Raw genomic sequence first — 20,272 nt, forward strand, 5'->3', positions numbered from 1 at the left:
TTGATACTGGAGCATTCATTCCAAATAAATGCATGTGTTTGAATTCTTAAACAGTTTCAAGTGTCTAAAAACCATTATTCGCAGTTGACCCAAGTCGTTTACATGCTAAAGTCATCACCATATAATCTGCAAACAGTCTGCTGCTTGTATAACTACTCAATAGTACTGCAGAACTCAACTCAGTCAAGATTACATCCCAGGACTTTATCTTTCCTTGCTGTGCAAATCCTACAGTGCATCTCAGACTTCTTATGGATGTTCAAATCTTACATTATTGTTTACCCATTATTGTCATTTAAGCAAGATATTCATCTTTCAAAAAATGATAAACCTCTACTTAAACCATACCTGCTCCAGCATTCTATTTTACCCGCCTAGCTTACTATTTGGTTACTCAAGTCTGCTCCTTAATTCGTTTTTTTAAGGCAAACCTTGTCTGGTGCTGGCCTTTCTAGATGGTTTTTACTTATTGTTCAGACTAGTCTGCTGCAGTCACCATAGTCGATCACTCTGTTGTTCTTATTGCTCTATTCTCTTCCTTTGAACTCTGTTCTTTCCTCTTGTCTGTTTCAGCACATTTGAGTGATAGGAACTCTTTAAGCACACATGATCCGGAATTACATGCCTGTAGCGCTTCAATGGACAATGCCAGTTTTGTTTGTTCTTTTTTACTCTTCACCTAGTCTGACTGTGTCCTGGCTGTGGGTGTTCTAAGAGTCCCCAGAGGTGGCAAGTTTGTCAGCCAGCTAGGCAGGGTTTCCATCATGATATTTTGTAGATAATGCAGCTGGTTTTGAATTTGTGCAGGATGGCGTGGGGAGGTAGTGGACACCCATCATGGTTTGGCCATATTTCTTCTGGTCCTTGAAGAGGCATGCTGTGGATTGTAGAATGCCCGAAAGTGTGAGCCAGGTTGGAATCTGGGAGGACGTGCACATGCATATCCACCATCAAGATGCAAGCATACAAGGACATGAATGTAGTTCTGAAGTTGCTTTCTGAGCGGAATGGTTCCACTTTCTTCAGTAGAGAGAGTAAGAGCTAGGCCATCTTTGTTTTCTTGGTTATGGTTTTGTTAAGGATAAGGTAAGTTAGAAGGGTGAATCAGACAATCCTGCTAATGGGTGAAAGTTGGGATTTGAATCCTTCCAGGCTCATGCTGTCTTTTTGCTGCAGCAATCTGATGCTGGACTGGTAGTCATGCAGGAGATGGTTCGTGTTGAAGTGAGCTGGAAGTGTGCATAGACTACATTTTTAGTGATCTTACTAGTAGCTGTCAATGTCATCAGTGACTATTGTGGATTTCTGGAGGAGTGGATGATCTGGTCTGTATGGAGAGCTTCAGAGATGATGCCTGGAGTGAGAAGAACACTGAAGATGGCGAGTTGCGGTGACAGACGGCTCAAACCTGACTGTTTGGTACCCAGGCATACTCCTTTGGTAGCCTATACTAGAGAGGGTGCATACCAAGCTCAATCAGTTTACATATATTCCAATTTCCAACCTAAGGGGGGTTTTAAAAGGGCCCTCACCAACACAATCCTGTTTGTGGCATGCTTCATCATCGAGCCCTCACCCTGTGTAATCACAACCACCGGAATGGGCTCAACCCCACTTTTTGAGGGAGCATTTTAGTAGCTACCAGAAATCAATTGTTATTGCAGTAGGGATTCTAAGAGGAGAGCTAAAAATGCCTATGGATGCTACACAAACTTTTCTTCATTCTGGGGCTCCCTTGGCAGGTTAAAAAATAGAGGCGATGCTATTAGAGCATAACATGTGCCTTTGCATTTAACGGGTCTGCATGTTTCAGCTGGTAAAGTTCCCCAGCTGAAGTACTGTACTAGGGCTACATCTTAGAGATTTCCTTGAGGAGGACCACAACAGAATGACGTTCCTCATGCCAGTGTTCTTTGCCATCATGAAGTTAAAGGAGTGTTTTTTTTGTTTTTTAACTATGAAACAAGAGCTACAGCCCATTACGGTTAGTCAATCAAGCATCAAGATCTCCATTGATCGCCCAAAAGAGTATCAGGAGAGAAAAAGAGGAGCTTAAACCACTGTTTACACAGATGGAAGTAATCAGCACCAAGTGTGGGATGCAAGGAAATTGTCTTCCCACTGAAGACGAATAATGCTTCACCAGTAGGAGAAGGTTGAGAGCAACTGAGAATTCTTAGGAGTTTTCTGCTGCTTAGTTGGAGGCTTACTCAGAAGAGATACTGGTACAAATAACAAGAAAAGATCTGAAAATGGTTGTTAGAACCACTTGCCCCCAAAAGTAATTGCAACACAAGTGAGATTGCCGTTCAAAACAAAAATCTGCCTCATGATTATATGGGTGTCAGGGTCTGCGATATGGCAGGCACCCATAAATGAAACTGGTCTGCAGGCCTGTGCAGGGGAGGAGTAACTGTCTTGTGCCAATTATGCATGTATAAAGATAGACAGCCCAAACAGTCTGTGCACAAGTGAAGACGATGCGTCTTCTAAATACGTCATCTGTTTCACACATAAGCCATTCCTAGCAATTCACATTAAGTCATGGGTCAGCTAACAAATACACACATAGCCCTACATAAGTAAATAGGTTATACCTTAAGCAGAAAATTAAACAAATAATTCACAGGAGAGTTATCATCATCTTCCTCCTCCTCCTCTTCTTCTGCATTAACATCTTCACTCTCTGGTTGATGAAATGATGTGACAAACCGTGCTACAAACTCAATTACTCTCTCCACAGCAGGCTCACGCTTGTAGATAACCATAGGATATTTAAGTAAATGCACAAATTCTTCATGAAAAATAGATTTGTCTTCCATCTAAAAAGGAAACAAATGTTGCAATAATTAAACATCTTTGAAAGTGGACTGAGAGAAATTTCAATCCAGTATACACTCTCCCAAAATGTAACAATATTAGTCAAATACACAGTTCTCGCTAAGGGTCCTGGATAGTGTATTAAATATCCAAAGGATGGAATCATTAGCTAACTAGAGCGCAAGCCCTCACAGACCCAAAGGTGGCATGCTTCATCATCTGGCCGCGTTCCTGGTTGGACCCCCTCTGCATTGCCCAACACATACCTCTAGGGGGCTCTTTGCCGAAGATCTTTTTATCGCTAACCAGGCTGCAAGCATGCAACTCGAGTGTCTCCAGTGCTGAAAGAAACTAAAGCCTATCTAGGAAGAGTGGCGAAAAGTGAATTAAACTATAATCTCCTAATATTACCATGTATTAATTTCCAGAGTCTATGTTAAGGTTAACAAGCATTGGCATAGCCAATAGGTCTCGTCTTTGGGACCTTATAAGTGTTTAGCCATGCAACAGTTAATGTTGTTGCAGTAAGGATATTATGCTGCATAACTTAAAACTTATAAGGTCTCAAAGGCAAGACCTATTGGCTATCCATGGTGGCGCAAGGGTGCTTTTACGTGTTGCAAATTAACTGGCGCATCTCTGCTAATATGTAGAGATGCACCAGTTCTTGTAAATCTGCCCCCAGATGTTTTTTAGCCCAAGTAATTTCCACTTTTAATTGTTTATTTTATTACTGTCTGACAGTTCCCTATAGAAACATGTCAAAGGGGAAGTAGTTAGGTAATTTTAACACACCCTGTGTGAGAGCTCAGCTGAAGAGCAGTGCTTATTTAATGTGTAACTTAATTAGCTGTAGCTGCCGCTCTTTGGAAAGAGAGCTGGAAACGCCTGCAGCTATTTTACAATGATATGCATAGTTCGGGGCGGGATGTGTTGTTGGGGGAAGATACAGGGAGATTATGTGAAGTGGAAACCGTCCTGGGGCGAGTAGAGGGGGGAAGGAAAACAAATATGCCGAAAAGCAATCCTCTTATTTGATCAGTAGCTCACTTGTAGCATGTAGCTGCCGAACTTTACACAGACATCTCGATATGCCTTCAGCCATCTCACGATGCTGCGGACGGGAATTGTTGGAGGAAAGTAAGAGAAGATTAAGTGAAGCTGAAGCAACCCCCCCTGAAAGGACCATGCTTTCAAATGCTGCGCTGATCGTTTGACAAAGGAAAACAATGCAGTCTGAGATTATGGTAACAAGCAGCAATGCATATGTAACACAGGTAAAATAACACCTACGAGCAACTATGACTATTGGCATTATCAATGGTTGCCACAGCACAAATATTTAGAACAAGCTACAAGGAACTGCAGATGGCTGGGCTGTTCCAACTGTATTAAAGGAATGGATCTCACGGCCTGCCGGCCGTGAAGTGTGAAGCAGTGGGCGGGGAAGCTTTGAAGCTCTCGGAGGCCGGAGCGCGGGAAGCAAGGAATGGATCTCATGGCCTGCCGGCTGTGAAGTGTGAAGCAGTGGGCGGGGAAGCTTTGAAGCTCTCGGAGGCCGGAGCGCGGGAGAGCCTGGTGGGGGGGCGGGAATACGAGCGACGGGAGGAGAAGTTGATGCAGGCGGAATAGGGAGATGCGCGTGCTTGTGTGGTCACGTGACCCGCTTTTGTGGCCACGTGACCTCACATGCACTGTGAAGAAACCGCAGTGGTTTCACTAGTCGATCGAGCACTTGAATTCTCGATCCCAAATGCACTTGCACGCATTGTAGGTCACGAGACCTAAAAACAGATCAGAGAATGAAAGGGAGACTAAGGTTCCTTGTATTCTCCATAAATGATTATTAGTTGGTAGTTAGTCTAAAGATTTTTAATCAAGGAATTTGTCAACATGTCCCATGCCTTTTATGTCTGTCAGGATCTATGGCAATTCATTACGACCCAACAGCTACGTAATCTTCTGGTAGAGTTCCTAAACTGGTCACAAGACAAGTGAACCCTAACCTCTGTGAAAAACAGTAATAGTTGACCCCAAGTCTTACAGCCCTTTAATTAGGATTGTAGTCAAATCACCATTGACCCGATTTTCTGGAGAAAAGTGCCCCTTGAAGCACGCGGAGTTTGGACCATTCCCAGGTTATTTTCCTGTGGGAGAGTCCAGGCTATTGTGCCTACCTTCTTCCACGTTGCCGAAGAGCTTGTGCTCCAATGAGCTAATGTAAGCATCGACTTAGATGGATCCAGATATTTAGTACCCTTTCTAGGACCCTTAGCGTAACAGTATACACTTTATCAATATTGTAATAATGAAACATGTTTTACAGACAGCAGGAGATCATCATTCAGAAACAGCTGTTGGATTACATTGCTTTCTAGAAATGAGGTCAACGATACACCAAGAAATCAAAAGTAGCAGACGTACTACTGCTTATTTTTTGGCATCTGGGAACTCAAACCAAATTCATTAAAATAAAAACTTCAACAATACTGTTGCGGTGGAATGGTGTTTTGATTAATTAAAATCAGTGAATCAAAAAAGTATTCTTATACTACTGAAGTACTTCATGTCCTAGGCTGTCTCCGGGTACCAACTTCTGTCAAACTAGTACCACCAGCACCACTTTGGAAAAGAACCCAACATCACTATTCAAAGATGAGTTATACGTCTTTGTGTATATATACAGACCCTATCAAATGCAACAGCCCCCTTTCTTTTAACATACTTGGCTAGTTACATTAATATTACTTACAGCTGTGAGGTTAAGGAGGGTGAATGTTGTAATGGGAGAGTTTAAAATCAGAAGTCCCAACAACACCACAAAGCAAATTAGCTTTATCCTAGCAGCTTTCAGGGAAATTAAGAAAGTCACCAATCACCCATCCAAGCTCCACCCTCATGAACCTGGTTTGCTGACCAGCCGAGATGTGGATAACTGGAATATTGTGTAAAGATAGATTATCTTGACGTCTTTGTTTTTAAGCTTCCATGTTTAATAAGTCATAAACTGCACCATCTGTAAACGTTAGTTCCAAGTATCTCACATTACAAAACAATCAATCAGGGAATTGTGAAGCGCGTTACTCACCTGTGAGGGTCTCAAGGTCCTGGAGGGGTGGAGCCAGGGAGAAGCGGGGCGGTGCAGGTTCGAGTCAGCCAAAAAGCCAGGTCTTGAGGCTCTTCCTGAAGGTGTGCAGAGTAGGGGGCGCGCCTGATGTTGACCGGGAGCTCGTTCCAGGCCTGGCATAGGAGAAGGCTCTTCCACCTGCTCTGGTTCTGCAGATGCGAGGGGTTTCTACTAGGGCAAGGTCAGTGGAGCAGAGGATTCTTTAGGGTACGTGTAAGGAGACTCTTTCGTTGAGGTATTTGGGTACGGTGTTGTGGAGCGATTTGTAGGCGTGAGGGAGTTTGAAGGTTACTCTCTACACGACGGGGAGCCAGTGTAGGTCTCGCAGGTGTTGGGTGATGTGCTCATGTCGTACATAGTCCACCATCACTCTTGCAATTACTCAACTATTACTTCAGAACTTACCTCTTCCATTAGCTCGCCAGCCTCTTTTTTTGTTTTTAACTTTACAGTTAAAGTTCCGATGACATCTCATTTTAATGCTTCCCTCATCACTTAACGCAACCATTAATAAAGATTCAGTTGGTAAACAGGATATTCTTTTGTAGAACTTTAAATTCATTTCATGTAAGTTATATTATGACAGGTTTTAATGGTAACACAACCTGGAAATTATGGAGCTAATCTCCAATCACGAGCTCAACATCCTCTTTATCACTGAAACCTGGGGTGATGCTGCCTCAGGGCCGGACTTTTGCGCACCTACCCCTGATGGTTTCTATGTGATTAGGCAGGATAGACTCTCAGGCAAAGGGGGTGGGCTAGCAATTATTCACAAAGCCCAATACCACATAAAAATAGAATCTGTCAGTCGCCTTGACTGGGAGGCCTTTGTTTTTTCCATTGCCCTCAACAATAACCAAGCTTTTAAAGGAACGCTCTTGTATCGTCCCCCTGGTCCTCGAAAGCGCTTCCCTTTAGCTCTGGACGAGCTCGTTGAACCTTCCCTGGGATCCCCGGACTACACCATACTGGGTGATTTTAATTTTTACTTAGAAGCTCTCAGCGATAAGGACACAAATCAGCTTATCGCCGATTTGCAAGCAGCTGGCCTACATCAGCTAGTCTCAGGCCCCACCCATCAAGCAGGTCACACTCTTGATAGGCTGTTCACCAACAACCCCGATATTACACAGCCCATGGTCTTCCCCCTGGCATGGTCCGACCACGCCGCAGTCTTGTTCACTGTCAAAGCACATAACCCTAATCCACCTCAGTTCAGAGCGCACATGCCTAAGACCACCCGAGCCTGTCAAAATTTAGACATCCAATGTCTGTCCAACACCCTCACCACCTCTCGCTATGAGAGCTCTGCCAAACCTAGTCTACAGGTATTATGACTGGGTCCTGGACGCGGTCAACCGGCTAGCCCCCATTAAAGCTGTCTACCCCAACCGGATCACGCCATCTGCGCAATGGTTTACAGAGGACCTCAGACTTCAGAGGCAATACTGTAGGAACCTCGAGCGACACTGGCGCAAACATTACAATCCCTATGAGAAGCAAACTTACAAAGCTGCGCTAGCATCCTACAAGCGGTCCATTGTTGCGCATAAGAGCTCTTTTTTTCAATCCCAAATTGAGTCTGCGCGCAACTCTGCAAAAAAGCTGTTCCAAGTAGTGAACTCCCTTGCTAGCCCCCCGCCCGGACATTGAGCCATCCCAAGATCTCTGTAATTCCGTAGCCAATTTCTTTTCCTCCAAAGTTGTTAATATATACTCAGCCTTCGCTTTTCAACATCGTTCTGAGGGCTCCCCTTCCTACCCCCTGTTCTCACCTTTGCAACCCACTTTGTCCAACTTTCGTGCAGTTTCCACAGAACAGATCAGCAAACTTGTCACTTCCATCAGATCAGGCTCTCCCCTAGATCCGTGTCCGCCTACCATACTTAAACTCATCATGGAGGTCATTACCCTTCCCCTCACGGATATCTGCAATTCCACCTTCTCAACAGGTTCCTACCCGGATATATGGAAAAAGGCAGTCATCAAACCGCTGCTAAAAAAAAACCACCCTGAATCCTTCAGACCCCGCAAGCTACAGACCTATTGCGTGCCTCCCCTTCCCCTCCAAAATATTTGAGTCACTCATGAATCAGCAGCTCTCGGTATTCATTGATCAAGAACAGCTCCTGGATGATACCCAATTTGGGTTCAGAAAGGGTCATGGGACCGAAACCGCCCTTATAAAGGCCTCTGACGAGATCAGGGCAATTCTGGATCAAGGGGGGGTGGCGGCTCTCATTCTTCTGGATTTGTCCGCCGCCTTTGACACGGTTGATCACTCCATTCTGATCGACCGTGTCTCAACCCTGGGGATTAACCACCTGGCAAAGGATCTCCTTGCATCCTTCCTGGCTAACCGCACGCAAACGGTAAAGTTGGCTGATTATTACTCGCCCATCTTCACTCTTCCTTGCGGGGTGTCCCAGGGTTCAGCACTAAGTCCGACACTATTCAATATATATGTGTCGGACCTGGCAAAGGTCATCAAGCAACACGGGCTGAGCCTAACCACCTATGCGGATGACACCCAGTTGGTGGTAGCAGTGCATAAGGATGGGCCATATGTTGCTTTAAGATTCCAGGAGGGGATGTTTGCCATAGGTTCCTGGATGTCGAGGAATTGCTTGAAGTTAAACTCTGACAAGACCGAGGTTATGACCTTTGGAAACCTCCTGCCAAGATGGTCTTCCATCTGGTGGCCAAGCGAAATCGGCCCTCCACCAGTCCCAGTGGCCAAGGTCAGAAACCTCGGGGTCATATTCGATGACAAACTTCAACTTAGACATCATGTGAACTCGGTGGTGTCTGCCTCCTTTCACATGTTAAGGAAAATTAAGAAACTACTCCCATATCTTCCCCCATCTGCTGGAAAAACGTTGATTTCCACCCTTGTTTTTTCCAAATTGGATTATGGCAACGCCCTTTTCCTTAACGCACAAGAACAGGTCCTTAAACTGCAATCAATCTAGAACGCGGCATCCCCAAACGTCATCCAACTTCAGCGGCCATACGTCAATTGCACTGGCTACGGGTCAGAAATAGGATCAAATTCAAGGCGCTGTGCATTGCCTACAAGGCAGCTCACAACGTAGGACCACGGTTCCCGAGGAACGTTTTTCACATCTATGTCCCCAACAGACGGCTGCGCTCCTCCGCCTCCTGTCTCCTTTCAGTCCCCCGTACTAGAACATCTACATGGGAAGACAGACGCTTTCTAGTGGCAGCCCCCAAGCTTTGGAACTCGCTCCCTTTGTCCATTAGATGCTGTCCCACTCTCACTAGCTTCCGCAAACAGCTCACGACCTGGTTATTCGATCAATGATTCATGTAGCGTGATCTGTCCTGATAAACGCATGCGCCGAGGCACCTCCGGGTAGTTGCGCGCAATACAAATCACTAAAACATAAACAAACATGAAATATAGTATTTATGTTATTAATTCATTTTATTTATATTTTATGAAATTGGGTTTGCCTAGATGTAACCATATTAAAATAAAGTAGCAGGGGGCGTGCCTTAGCAGCTAAGCGGAATGGCTGCCTGAAAACGCAGCTCCGCTGACCGAGCACAAAAATCCGGCAATAATCCATCCTTCTTGACCCTGCATCTCGGATCTGCCGACCGCTGGGACTTCATGTGACCACCCGCTCGGTAATCCTGCGATATCAGGGCCGTGGCGACAGATGCGGTCCTGTTGACGTTGTTGGCAGCGCGGCACCGTGGTGAGGCCTGACGGAGCTGGTGAGGCCGGGGACTAAGGTGTCGGACGGCCCCCGAGCGGCGTGCAAGGAAAATCAGTGGTGGAGCGGCGCTGGACTTGGTCGCCCTGTGACACTGGAGTGGGCACTGGATATCGCAGTGAGCACTCATCGGAGCTGCCGGTAGGGGCAAGGGAGGACATAGCTGCTCTCTCGCGACTGCGGGCCGGATCACCGGGGTTCTCCTGCGGCGACGCTGCGGGATCCGAGAGACGCGGTCGGCTTCGGCGTCAAAAGGTGCTGGGAGGGCGTTAATTAGCAGTGCACTCGTGAAAGTACAACGCACTGTCGATTGTGCATGCGGCATGGATAATACAGTACGCTCCATTGTGCTGGAACACTGCAGCCATTAGCTTACGCCGACTGCAATATTGAAAGCCGCCATTTTGGGTCTGTTTCGGAGCCCACGCCTCTCTGGCTAGACACAATCTACATCTCTTGGGGGGACATGGTGGGACCCACGCGTCTGCTGGGCAGTGAGGTATATGAGAGCTTATGTGCAGCACATTGCCGATAAGATATACCATAACTGGCGGCTATTTCTCAGTTTGGCAGTAAAAAGAGACAGACATTGAAGTAAATGGTCTGGGTGCGCGATGGTGAGATCCCCCTGAAACTGTGCCCTGTTGCCTGCGGATGCCGTGGGAATCTGAAACATTACAGACTCGATGAGGGGATACCTGCCACTGTGACACACTTAAGGGGATTGGAGCCGGTACGCCTTGGAATCGAGGGACTGGTGTGTGGTGACGCCATCAGGCCGCATTGATACCGGAAGACCACTAACGGAGTTTTGGTGCAGGTGTTCTGGGGTAGGCGCGAAATTCCCTGATGGCACTTGAGGATCTGCAATTGCTTGCTCCGTGACGGCCAAGCCCACGAGACCGCGCTCAGAGCTATCGGAAGGTGTGTGTTATACTGCGAATTGGGCCCCAAATAGTGCGGTTGCGAGGGTGCCGCCATGGGAAAACCGGGCACTCGCCAACCCAAAATAACTTTTGATAAGACCAGACAAAAGACATCAGGTCAGGAACAAACTGATCAAGAAATGGCAGGAGAGGGCGCAGCTACAATACCGGCTGAAGATGTCAAGTCCATGTTCCAGGACCTGAAGGCGGGCCTGCAGGGCTTGGGCACCAAGATGGACACACTGGCCGCCAGAATGGACGGTATTACGAAACGCATGGATAAATAGGAGGGCAGGGTGGCCGTTTTGGAAACGCGAGTTACTGAAACAGAAGAAGGTCACACGGAGCTCGACAAGAAAATGAGAGGAATGGACAAAGTGCTAGCCCTTATCCAACAAAAAAAATGAGGATTTGGAAGCGAGATCGCGACGGAACAATGTACGCGTAACGGGAGTGGCAGAATCCACGGACATATCAAATATGGAGCGCTATATCGAAACAATGTTGAAAGATCTATTTGGAGATGGCTTGTCCCCGATGTTCTTGGTGTAAAGGGCACACAGGGCGTTCGGACCCAGACCTAAACCGGGAGCGCCGCCAAGGCCGATACTAGCCAGGATACTGAATTATAGGGACCGAGACACTATCTTACGCATGGCAAGGGACAAGGGCAAGATTCAATACCATGGAAATGACATTGCTTTATATCCGGACTTCACTCTTCAGGTACAAGCGGCCCGTAGGGAATTTATCCCAGCAAAAAAGATCTTTCAGCAATTAGGCACTAAGTATGCTTTGATATATCCAGCGAAATTGAGAGTGCAGGGTCCTGGCAGGCCTACCTTCTTTGTAATGCAGCGAAGAGGGTTTTTCAACACAACTCAGTAAGTGGTCCGTTCACTGGCAAACGGCGACCGGGAAACTTCGGAGGAGGGATACCACGTATCAGAACAAATCGCCAGGACTGTGCGATACAACTGTCCAGAGGACGAAAAATGTACTTTTAGTGGATCCCCTCCCGGTTACAGCCTAATACACACATGTATTAAGCATACGGATACTACCTTCAACTCGACGGTCTTACTATTAACAGAGGCATACACACTTGCCTTACCATCTACACAACTTATCGACTCCCAGTGAACACTTGATTGATATCTACATGAGTATTTACTCTACTAAACCTGCTCACGTGCAGGCTTGCCACAAGCCCTGAAGAGTCGTTGTGAACTATACCCACACGACGAAACACGTGTCGGCTGATTGTGGACCTATTAAAACGACCTACCTTGAGACACACTTTCAAGATTCTGCATCTGTCCTTTTATGATACTGTTGTTGTGTTTGAATTAATCACTTACCAGTGGCAAACCCTATGTTATTTGTGTGCGAGAGCAACGCTGTGCTACCTTCTTTGTAGATGCGATGGCCGCACTCAAATATGCAAAGCAACTGGCCAAAGATCAGAAACGACCGACGGATCCGGAGGAGCAGGAGACGGCTGACAGGCTAAGTGACATTGAATAATATATATAACTTGGTAAACATTGAATCTGACTTGTTATTGTAATGCAAAGCTCTCTTTGGAGCTCACCTGTGCATCTGGTGTATGCGGTCCCTGGTCGATTGGGAGGGAACTCCGATGGGTGGCGGGATCTCCATGTCCGCGCTAGCTGTATTGGTGGACCCGGCCGGGTGGGTCCTTGAGATGCAGAGGTTCTGTCAGAGCTTGGTCACCCTGTACTTGCAACAGGGAAGGTCAGTGGCCATCCTGTGTACCCCCTGGGATGATTCCCATTGTATTGGAAGTTTTTGACTGTTGTTTCACTGTACGGCGGGATGTGGTGAGGGGTGGGGGGTAGGAGATTCACAACCTAGTTGGGGGGTTGGTGTGGGAGGGGGGAGGACGGGGTATCTGCTGTTATTCTTTGACTTATTGTTATTTACTGGGTCATCATGCATGCCAACAAGTTGGAACGCTGAGAATGTATGTTTTAAGATGTATGCTATAAGTTTGATATCCGTTGGATACGGACCTCTTGAGACGCCACTCGGCAAGTCTGCACAACAATTGAAATATTGGCGGATTCCACCTGCAGATGCTTTTACATGGCCTGAGTGATGGCAGAAAGCACGGACGTTCATTCTATGCACACATTGAAATGTCTCACGTGGAATGTACGGGGCCTTAATGATCGACGAAAAATCAGACTTACGCACTCGTACTTGACAAGGCATTGTATTGATATTTGTTTCTTACAAGAAACTCACCTACTAGGTACTGACGCAACAACACTAAGGAACAGGAGGTGGGAGGTGATTGCCGCGGCTGGGTTCTCTAGCTACTCCAGGGGGGTGGCGATAATGTTAAGGAAGGGACTACATTGGCGCACACAACACAATTGCGGACAAAGATGGCAGATACATAATACTGGTAGGAGTGCTTTATAATACATCTATTGCCCTAGTTAACATATATGGACATAATACTGACAGCCCTGATGTTTTTTGCACGATATGGTATGAACTTCAGAAGCTGGGCCCTATGGCAATTCTATGGGGGGGGAGATTTCAATATTCCCCTATCTGCGGAACTTGACAGACAGGGGGCCTCACGCGCGCACCACCCTAAGGCAGCAGAATTACTACATGAGATAATAGACGATCTCCTTCTGATAGATTCATGGAGAGCCACACACCCGACATGCAGGGAAGGTACTTGCATAACGCACCACAGAAACGCGTGGTCGCGATTAGACTACTGGTTGCTTACCAGAGACTTACATGCCTGGGTGATTGAGTCCTCGCACCTCGCTCGCACCTTGTCGGATCACGCCCCTGTACAGATAAACATTAGAATACCCCCGGCATACACCCAGCCTTTTACATGGAGGTTCCCGTCCAGAGCCTTACTAGACCAAGTCTTCCGTGAGGGCCTTCGAGACAAAATTGAAGACTACTTCACTCTAAATGAAGGCTCGGTGAAATCACCTGGGATGTTATGGGAGGCCTTTAAGGCTGTCGTGAGAGGGGACTGCATAGCCTTGAAGACTGGAGTACTACGAGACATACGAAACACTTTACAGAGACTGGAGCGAGAAATACAAGACCTCGAGAGGCAGCAGGTAGCTAGGCCATCACATGACAAACTCGCACACATAAGGTCCAAACTTACTGAATATCAAACTGAGGTGGAGAGGGAGGTGGCATATATACATAAACACGCGCAAGCGAGGAGCTATGGCGAAAGTGACAGACCTGGCAGGACACTTGCAAATTTACTTCGGGCACCCAGAGGCAACTCTTATGTAGCAGAAATACAGACATCTGATGGTGCGACAGTACGTGCGCCCCCGGACATATTGGAGGAGTTTGCTGGTTATTACTCAGAGCTTTACACTTCTAAAGTATCCCCGTCGCAGGCTGATCTGACTAACTATTTAGATGAGATATGTCTTGCGTGGTTTAATGACGGCGCACGACAATACATGGACCTGCCGTTCACGGTAGAAGACATAAGAAAGGTCATAAGTGCTATGCCGGGCGACAAGGCCCCGGGGGCGGATGGATTGACAGCTGCCTTTTATAAGGAATATGCTGAAGTGCTGGCTCCCCGGCTGCATAGTATGTATCAAGAGGCACTAGAGATTGGTAAACTGCCGCCCACTGTTCGAGAAGCCATAATCATTACGATTCTGAAGCCAGATAAAGACCCCACTAAGACGGATTCACTCAGTCCGCTGTCCCTTATAAATCTCGATGCTAAGATCTACGCTAAACTGCTCGCAGATAGATTGACACCTATGGTACCACAAATTGCATTGACCGATCAGTCGGGTTTTGTCTCGGGCAGATCCACAGCACATAACCCGAGAACCTTTTTTGGTATGCTTCACTATTTGGCCCCTCACGTGCAGGCAACAGCTGCCCTGCTGGATGCCACTAAGGCGTTTGATTCCCTGGAGTGGGATTTCTTGTTTACCCTGTTGCGTCGGCTGGGTTTCAGCCCTCTGTTCCTAAAACAAATTCAACTACTATACACTGAGCCCTCTGCCAGAGTTCGAGTGAATGGTCGCACGTCTCAGCCCATCAGCATAACTAGAGGCACCAGACAGGGCTGCCCTCTGTCCCCCCTGCTATTTTCTATCGCGACGGAACCCCTGGCAGCCAAATTAAGACAGCAACATGCCCATAGAAGCATAGGGTTCACTACGCGTGGAATACTCATCTCACTATACGCAGATGACATTACTGTTTATCTCAATAACCCTCGAGATAACTTTGACACGATAATGCGAGAGTTCATTAGATACGGAGGCCTGACAGGCATACAGATTAACTGGGCCAAATCCACTATGTTTCCACTTACTGATGAAACGGCTCCGATTACCTCAGAATTTCCTATAACGTGGGCGACTGCGGAGGTGCGCTATCAGGGCATTCAGCTGAGCCGCTCGCTACAAGAACTGTGGACACTGAACTATGGTAGAGCGATAGATTGGTTAGAGAGCAAGGTAGCGGGGTGGAAAAAACCTTCTACTGTCTCTGACGGGACGCATTGCCATAGCCAAGATGATAATTCTCCCCAAGCTGCTATATCGGTTTGTAAATTCGCCCATACCTCTGAACTTGCATTTCTTCACACGCTTACGCACCGCGGTGCTAGTCCTGATATGGGCGGACAAACAGCCGCGAGTTTCCTGGCAGGTGTTGACTTTAGTTTCTAGAATAGTGGTAGTTTGTACTAGGTTAAAGGCGCCACTGGGAGATGTGCACTTTTCTTATATGAGGCTGCCTCTTACACGAAGCAGAAGGGACGAATCTTAATCCCGCGAAGAAAACGACTAAGAGCTTGCAGAGAGTGAACCATTATTTGAAGTTCACATCAATGAAGCTGGAATAATAGGAAAAACGACATCAACACCAGAACCCCATTGAGGGTTGGAAGTATCACCTCAATCTACAACGAACTTCAACAACGGAGAATAGCCTTGAAAAAGTCGGGGGTTACATTCCCCAGAACGACGAAACACGTGTCGGCTGTGACGTCTCCTTCAATAAACAACGACAAAACCCTGAACAAAAGGATTTAGAAATTTATTTTGATGTTGTATGAATTGAATTGTGAAAACACTTGTATTTAACAACCATTTACAATACTAAACGTGTGCTAGGGAGTAACAAACAGGTGTTGACTTTACCCTTTACACAGGGTGGCTTGGGGGCACCGGACTTTGAACTCTATGCTTATAGTGCGCAAGCCCAGTACCTACATTATTGGCAACATCCGGTTCCCTATCAGCCACATGTTGCGATCGAAATAGATGGAGTCTCCCCTCTTCCCTTAAACACGGCGGTTTTTCAACCTTATAAACACCCACGACAGGATGTTTACACCACTGAAAGTGTACGATGGGCCTGGGGTAAGATAGCGAAGAGAGCACACATTAATAAATTATATGCCCCATCAATGCCCTTGAAAGGGAATCCACTGCTTACACCCCTGACGGATGAGGCAATAGCAAAAAGAGCAGACACACAACTTACACAAAGGGGGAGACCTATTCCTGGCAGGGGAATTTCTAACGCTACAAGCTATGTGTGGCACGGAGGCCCCCACAGCATCCGATACCTTACTTTACTACCAGTTGAGAGCTGCATGTAGAGCCACCTATGGCGACTCTCCCAGTGAGCCACCTACGCTACCAGCGCTAGAGAACGTACTAGCTAATGCCTCGCCTTGGAAGCTGATTACACGTATATATAGTATAACACAAAAAGAAAACCCACTCACCAGTATTAAGTCACGGGAGGCCTGGAATGGTGAGGCGGCCTTTACGGAGGAACAGTGGGGCTATTGCTGTACCCAATTGAAGTATCTATCGCCCAACTACAGGCTCAGGCTCATTCACTTTAACTACCTACATGGTCTATATCGCACACCCACTCAGATGCGCCGCATGGGGCTATGCGAGGATGACAAGTGCTGGAGATGTAATGTGCATACTGCCAACTTCACACACATGGCATGGGGCTGTCCTGAGGTCTCACGATACTGGGAGGAGGTCTTCAAGCATATTGAGCACATAATAGGCACTGCTATTGAGAAGTCGATTAGACTGGCGCTACTGGGATATGTGAGAGATATTCCGGTGAAGCAGCGTAAACTTACTGCAATGCTGCTGCTGCTGGCTAAAAGACAGGTGGCCATCCACTGGCGGAAGAGGCAACCGCCGACAGTAGCGGCCTGGATAAAGGCGGTCGTATATTGTAAAGATCAGCTTGAGGGGTATTGGGAACAGATGCCGGAGAGTTCTAGGCCTGCGGATATATGGTCCCCATTTGCGGACTGGCTGAGACTGAGAGATGCAGACCTCCAGACAGAATAATTATCACTCAGCCAACCATTATACTGCCACGTTCACACTGTGGAGAGTAATTACAAAAGACACAAAGTGTACTTACATAGTGATATATTGGCGAACCGCATTGAGGGAGGAAAGAATCTGTATGAGAACTACTGCCAATTGTAAATTTAAGTGATGGTTTAGAAGCTGTAGATGCTGAGCTTCCTGATGTTCCATAATGCACTGTGATACCTACGATTACATTTCTGTGTACATTCTTACAATTGATTGCTACGCTGCCTGCCCCGAGGTTGTTGGCCATATAGCCGTGTTCTTAGTTAATGTATGATTGCTGCCGGCCTCCGGGTTGTGGGCGATAAGCTGTGTTCTGTATGATGACCCAATAAAGGTTTTTGAAATTTTTTAAATAAATAAATAAATAAAGTAGCATTAAATGTGATTATTTGTCACCTGAAATGTTAATGGCCTTAATGACAAGATTAAGAGGGGGTGATGATCTCGTATGCCAGGTGATATCACCCAGCGGTTCTCATTCTCCAAGAAATGCGCATCCTGGGGACTAACTGCTACATGCTGGGGTGGTTTTTGGTATACAAAGAGTCTAACACTCTGGCTACACGAGGAAGTCAAGGGGTATGGCTATTTTGTTCAAAAAGACTTTCCGCTAGTCGTACAGGATGTGCATACAGATCCCCAGGGGCGGTTTGTGGTTATACATGGTACTCTAAGGTCTGGCATGGACGTTGGGGAGTGTATATGTTCCCCCTCAGATGTTGAGCATGACTAGAGATGGTGGCCAAGCTCTTGATAGTGGCTCCGCCTGGGTTTTTATTGCTGGGGGAGATTTCAATGCAGTGATGGACACAATCTCTGCCTAATTCATGCGCACTCCACAGGCCTTGGGTCCTGAACTGTGACTCTGGGGTTGATAGATGCTTGGCGGATGCAGCACTTTCTGCTCCCCTTCTCAGACTTCTGGTTGGTTACACAGTCCTGTATCCTCACACAAGGTCTCTCAGATAATTCCCACGTGTTGGCAGTGGGGGGTAGATGTCGAGGTGAGCATGGTAAGGGGTGCTGTAATGCCTGGTGTTTTCAGGATTGTGACTTTGCGGAGGAAATCAGGGAGACTTTCACTGAATACTTTGACATCAATAAAGAAACCGCCTCTCCTTCCTCCCACCCCCAACACCCTACAGAAGGCATTTGAAGCGGTCCTCAGAGGACGGGCTACCTCATCCAGAGAACTTAGAGACGGGGGGGGGTCTACTCCGGCTAGACAATGACTTTGCCGGCTTTGAGCGATTGGTGCGGGTCTCATTCTCCCCATCCATGCAGTGTAAGCTCGGCCAGGCTCATCTGGCTCCTCATCTGAATCTCTTAGATTAGGAGAAAGTGGGCTAGCTTTATTCGCAGGTTAGGGTTTACAAGATGGGGACAAGGCAGGAGAGCTGATCTATTGGCTGGCGATGGCTAGCCACCCACGTTGCCTTGTGATTGAGCTGCGGACTGGTGCACGTGTGATGCTGCGAGGTTCAGACATCCTGGCAATTTAATGCACTTCACATTTTCTGGCCCTATATGCTGACTGAGCGCTACTCACACCAGAGCGCAACAGGCCCATCATACATGACCTGCCCCTGCGATCGCCCTCAGCCTCGGGGAGTGGAGATCAGCAGCTTCCCCTAACAGCCGAAGAGATAGAGTAGGTGATCTCCACTATGCCTTCTGGGAAGGCCTGAGGTCCAAATGGGTTCCCACTGGAACTTTCTAAGAGATACACTTCCTTGTTACTTCTGCATCTGTTGAAATTATATGAAGATGCCTATACCAGCTGGGGGCTTCCCCGAGACCCCAGGAGAGCGAGTATCTCCTTAATCAACTTGGAGGTGAAAATCTTAGCTTATTGGGTATGCGCCTAGCCACGGTGATCCGATCGGTTGTGCATGCCAAACAGAATGGCGTTATGCCTTGCAGGAGCACTAGGCATTGCCTGCGTCGCCTACACTTGGCCCAAGCCTGTACTGATGAACTGCCGGGGGAGGTGGCGCTCCTCCTGGTTGACACTGAATGGGCCTTTGATGCGGTGTATGGGCCATATTTCTCTGCGGTCCTCCAGAAAATGTGGTTTAGACCCCAGCTCAGGTGATGGGAATCCTATTATACACCTAGCTGTGAGCGCAGGTCCGCGTCAAAGGAGCTCTCTCTCAGATTCCCTATCGAGAGGAGCACTCGGCAGGGCTGTACTTTTTCTCCTCTATTATTCGCACAGGTAATGGATCCACTTGCGGAGTTAATTCGGATTGATGCCAGGTTGGTGGCTTGGAGTGGAGCAGCAGAGGACTGGGTTTCTCGGTGTGCGGATGCTATGCTCCTTATCCTCCAGAGGCCCAGTGATACTGCTTATGGAGATCCTGGAGTTGTATAGGGAGGCCTTGGGGCTCAGTCAACTGGGGAGGGGGTGGAAACATATCTAGTGCCTTTACGGGGGTGATGGACCGTCATTTATGTGTAGCAGAGGGTACTTGTCGTCATTTAGACAGAACTGTGGCTCTTACCCTCAACGAGGTAAGGGGAACTTAATGTGATCCCACTGCTGGCCAGGGCTCAGCAGGACATGAAGTCGTCTATGCTGCTGCTCTCAGTAGCATGCTGTGGTGTGCTCTTTAAGATGTTGTCCCTCCCCCGTTTCCTATAGTTCCTAGAACCTACCTCCTTATCCACACTCAATCCCACCTAGTTTCTATCTTGTTTGCAGACACATATCACAAGTTTCTTATGGGCAGAAGAACCACCAAGAGTGTCCTTCGAGAAGAATCGACTCCCTCCATTTGAAGCCGGGCTAGGATGGGCGGATATTCATTTATATTATTGGGCCGCACAGTTGATCAACATCAATGACTGGTTCGGAGCCGACAGAGGTGACCCCCACTAACAGGTTGGAGCACCCTCATGGCTTACTTCCGCTACTGTACGGCAGAGCTCTCCTCCACTCACTTCCAATTGTCATGCAGGTCCCTGTGCGTTGCTGGCACATGGCCCTCTGCCACATGAAGTGTTACAGCACTCTTACAAAAGCGACTTCTCTTTGGCATGGACGTGGTTGTCAGAGATGGCAGGCCTTGCTGGGTTTTGTTAGTGGGACCTTATTGGAGTCTCTACGCTGGGATATGCAAGAGGGAGAAGCACATTTCAGGACCTGGCGACGGAGTTCCAGCTGCACTTCTAGCAGTTCTATCGATATCTGTAGCTATGTCACGCATTATAGGGCTACAGGTCGAGACT

The 20,272-nt window shown here is 47.4% G+C and overlaps 1 protein-coding gene across 1 annotated transcript in view; it reads right to left on the reverse strand.

Moving 5' to 3' along the window:
- NCAPG (non-SMC condensin I complex subunit G) overlaps positions 1-20,272 on the reverse strand; it is a 453,174-nt gene that overhangs the window by 385,843 nt on the left and 47,059 nt on the right. The window contains exon 3 of the mRNA XM_078678420.1: positions 2,598-2,822. Coding sequence (XP_078534546.1) covers positions 2,598-2,822 — 225 coding nt within the window. The remainder of the gene's footprint in view (positions 1-2,597; positions 2,823-20,272) is intronic.

Source organism: Lissotriton helveticus, chromosome 2_2 (genome assembly GCF_964261635.1).
Source record: "Lissotriton helveticus chromosome 2_2, aLisHel1.1, whole genome shotgun sequence".
NCBI lineage: Eukaryota > Metazoa > Chordata > Amphibia > Caudata > Salamandridae > Lissotriton > Lissotriton helveticus.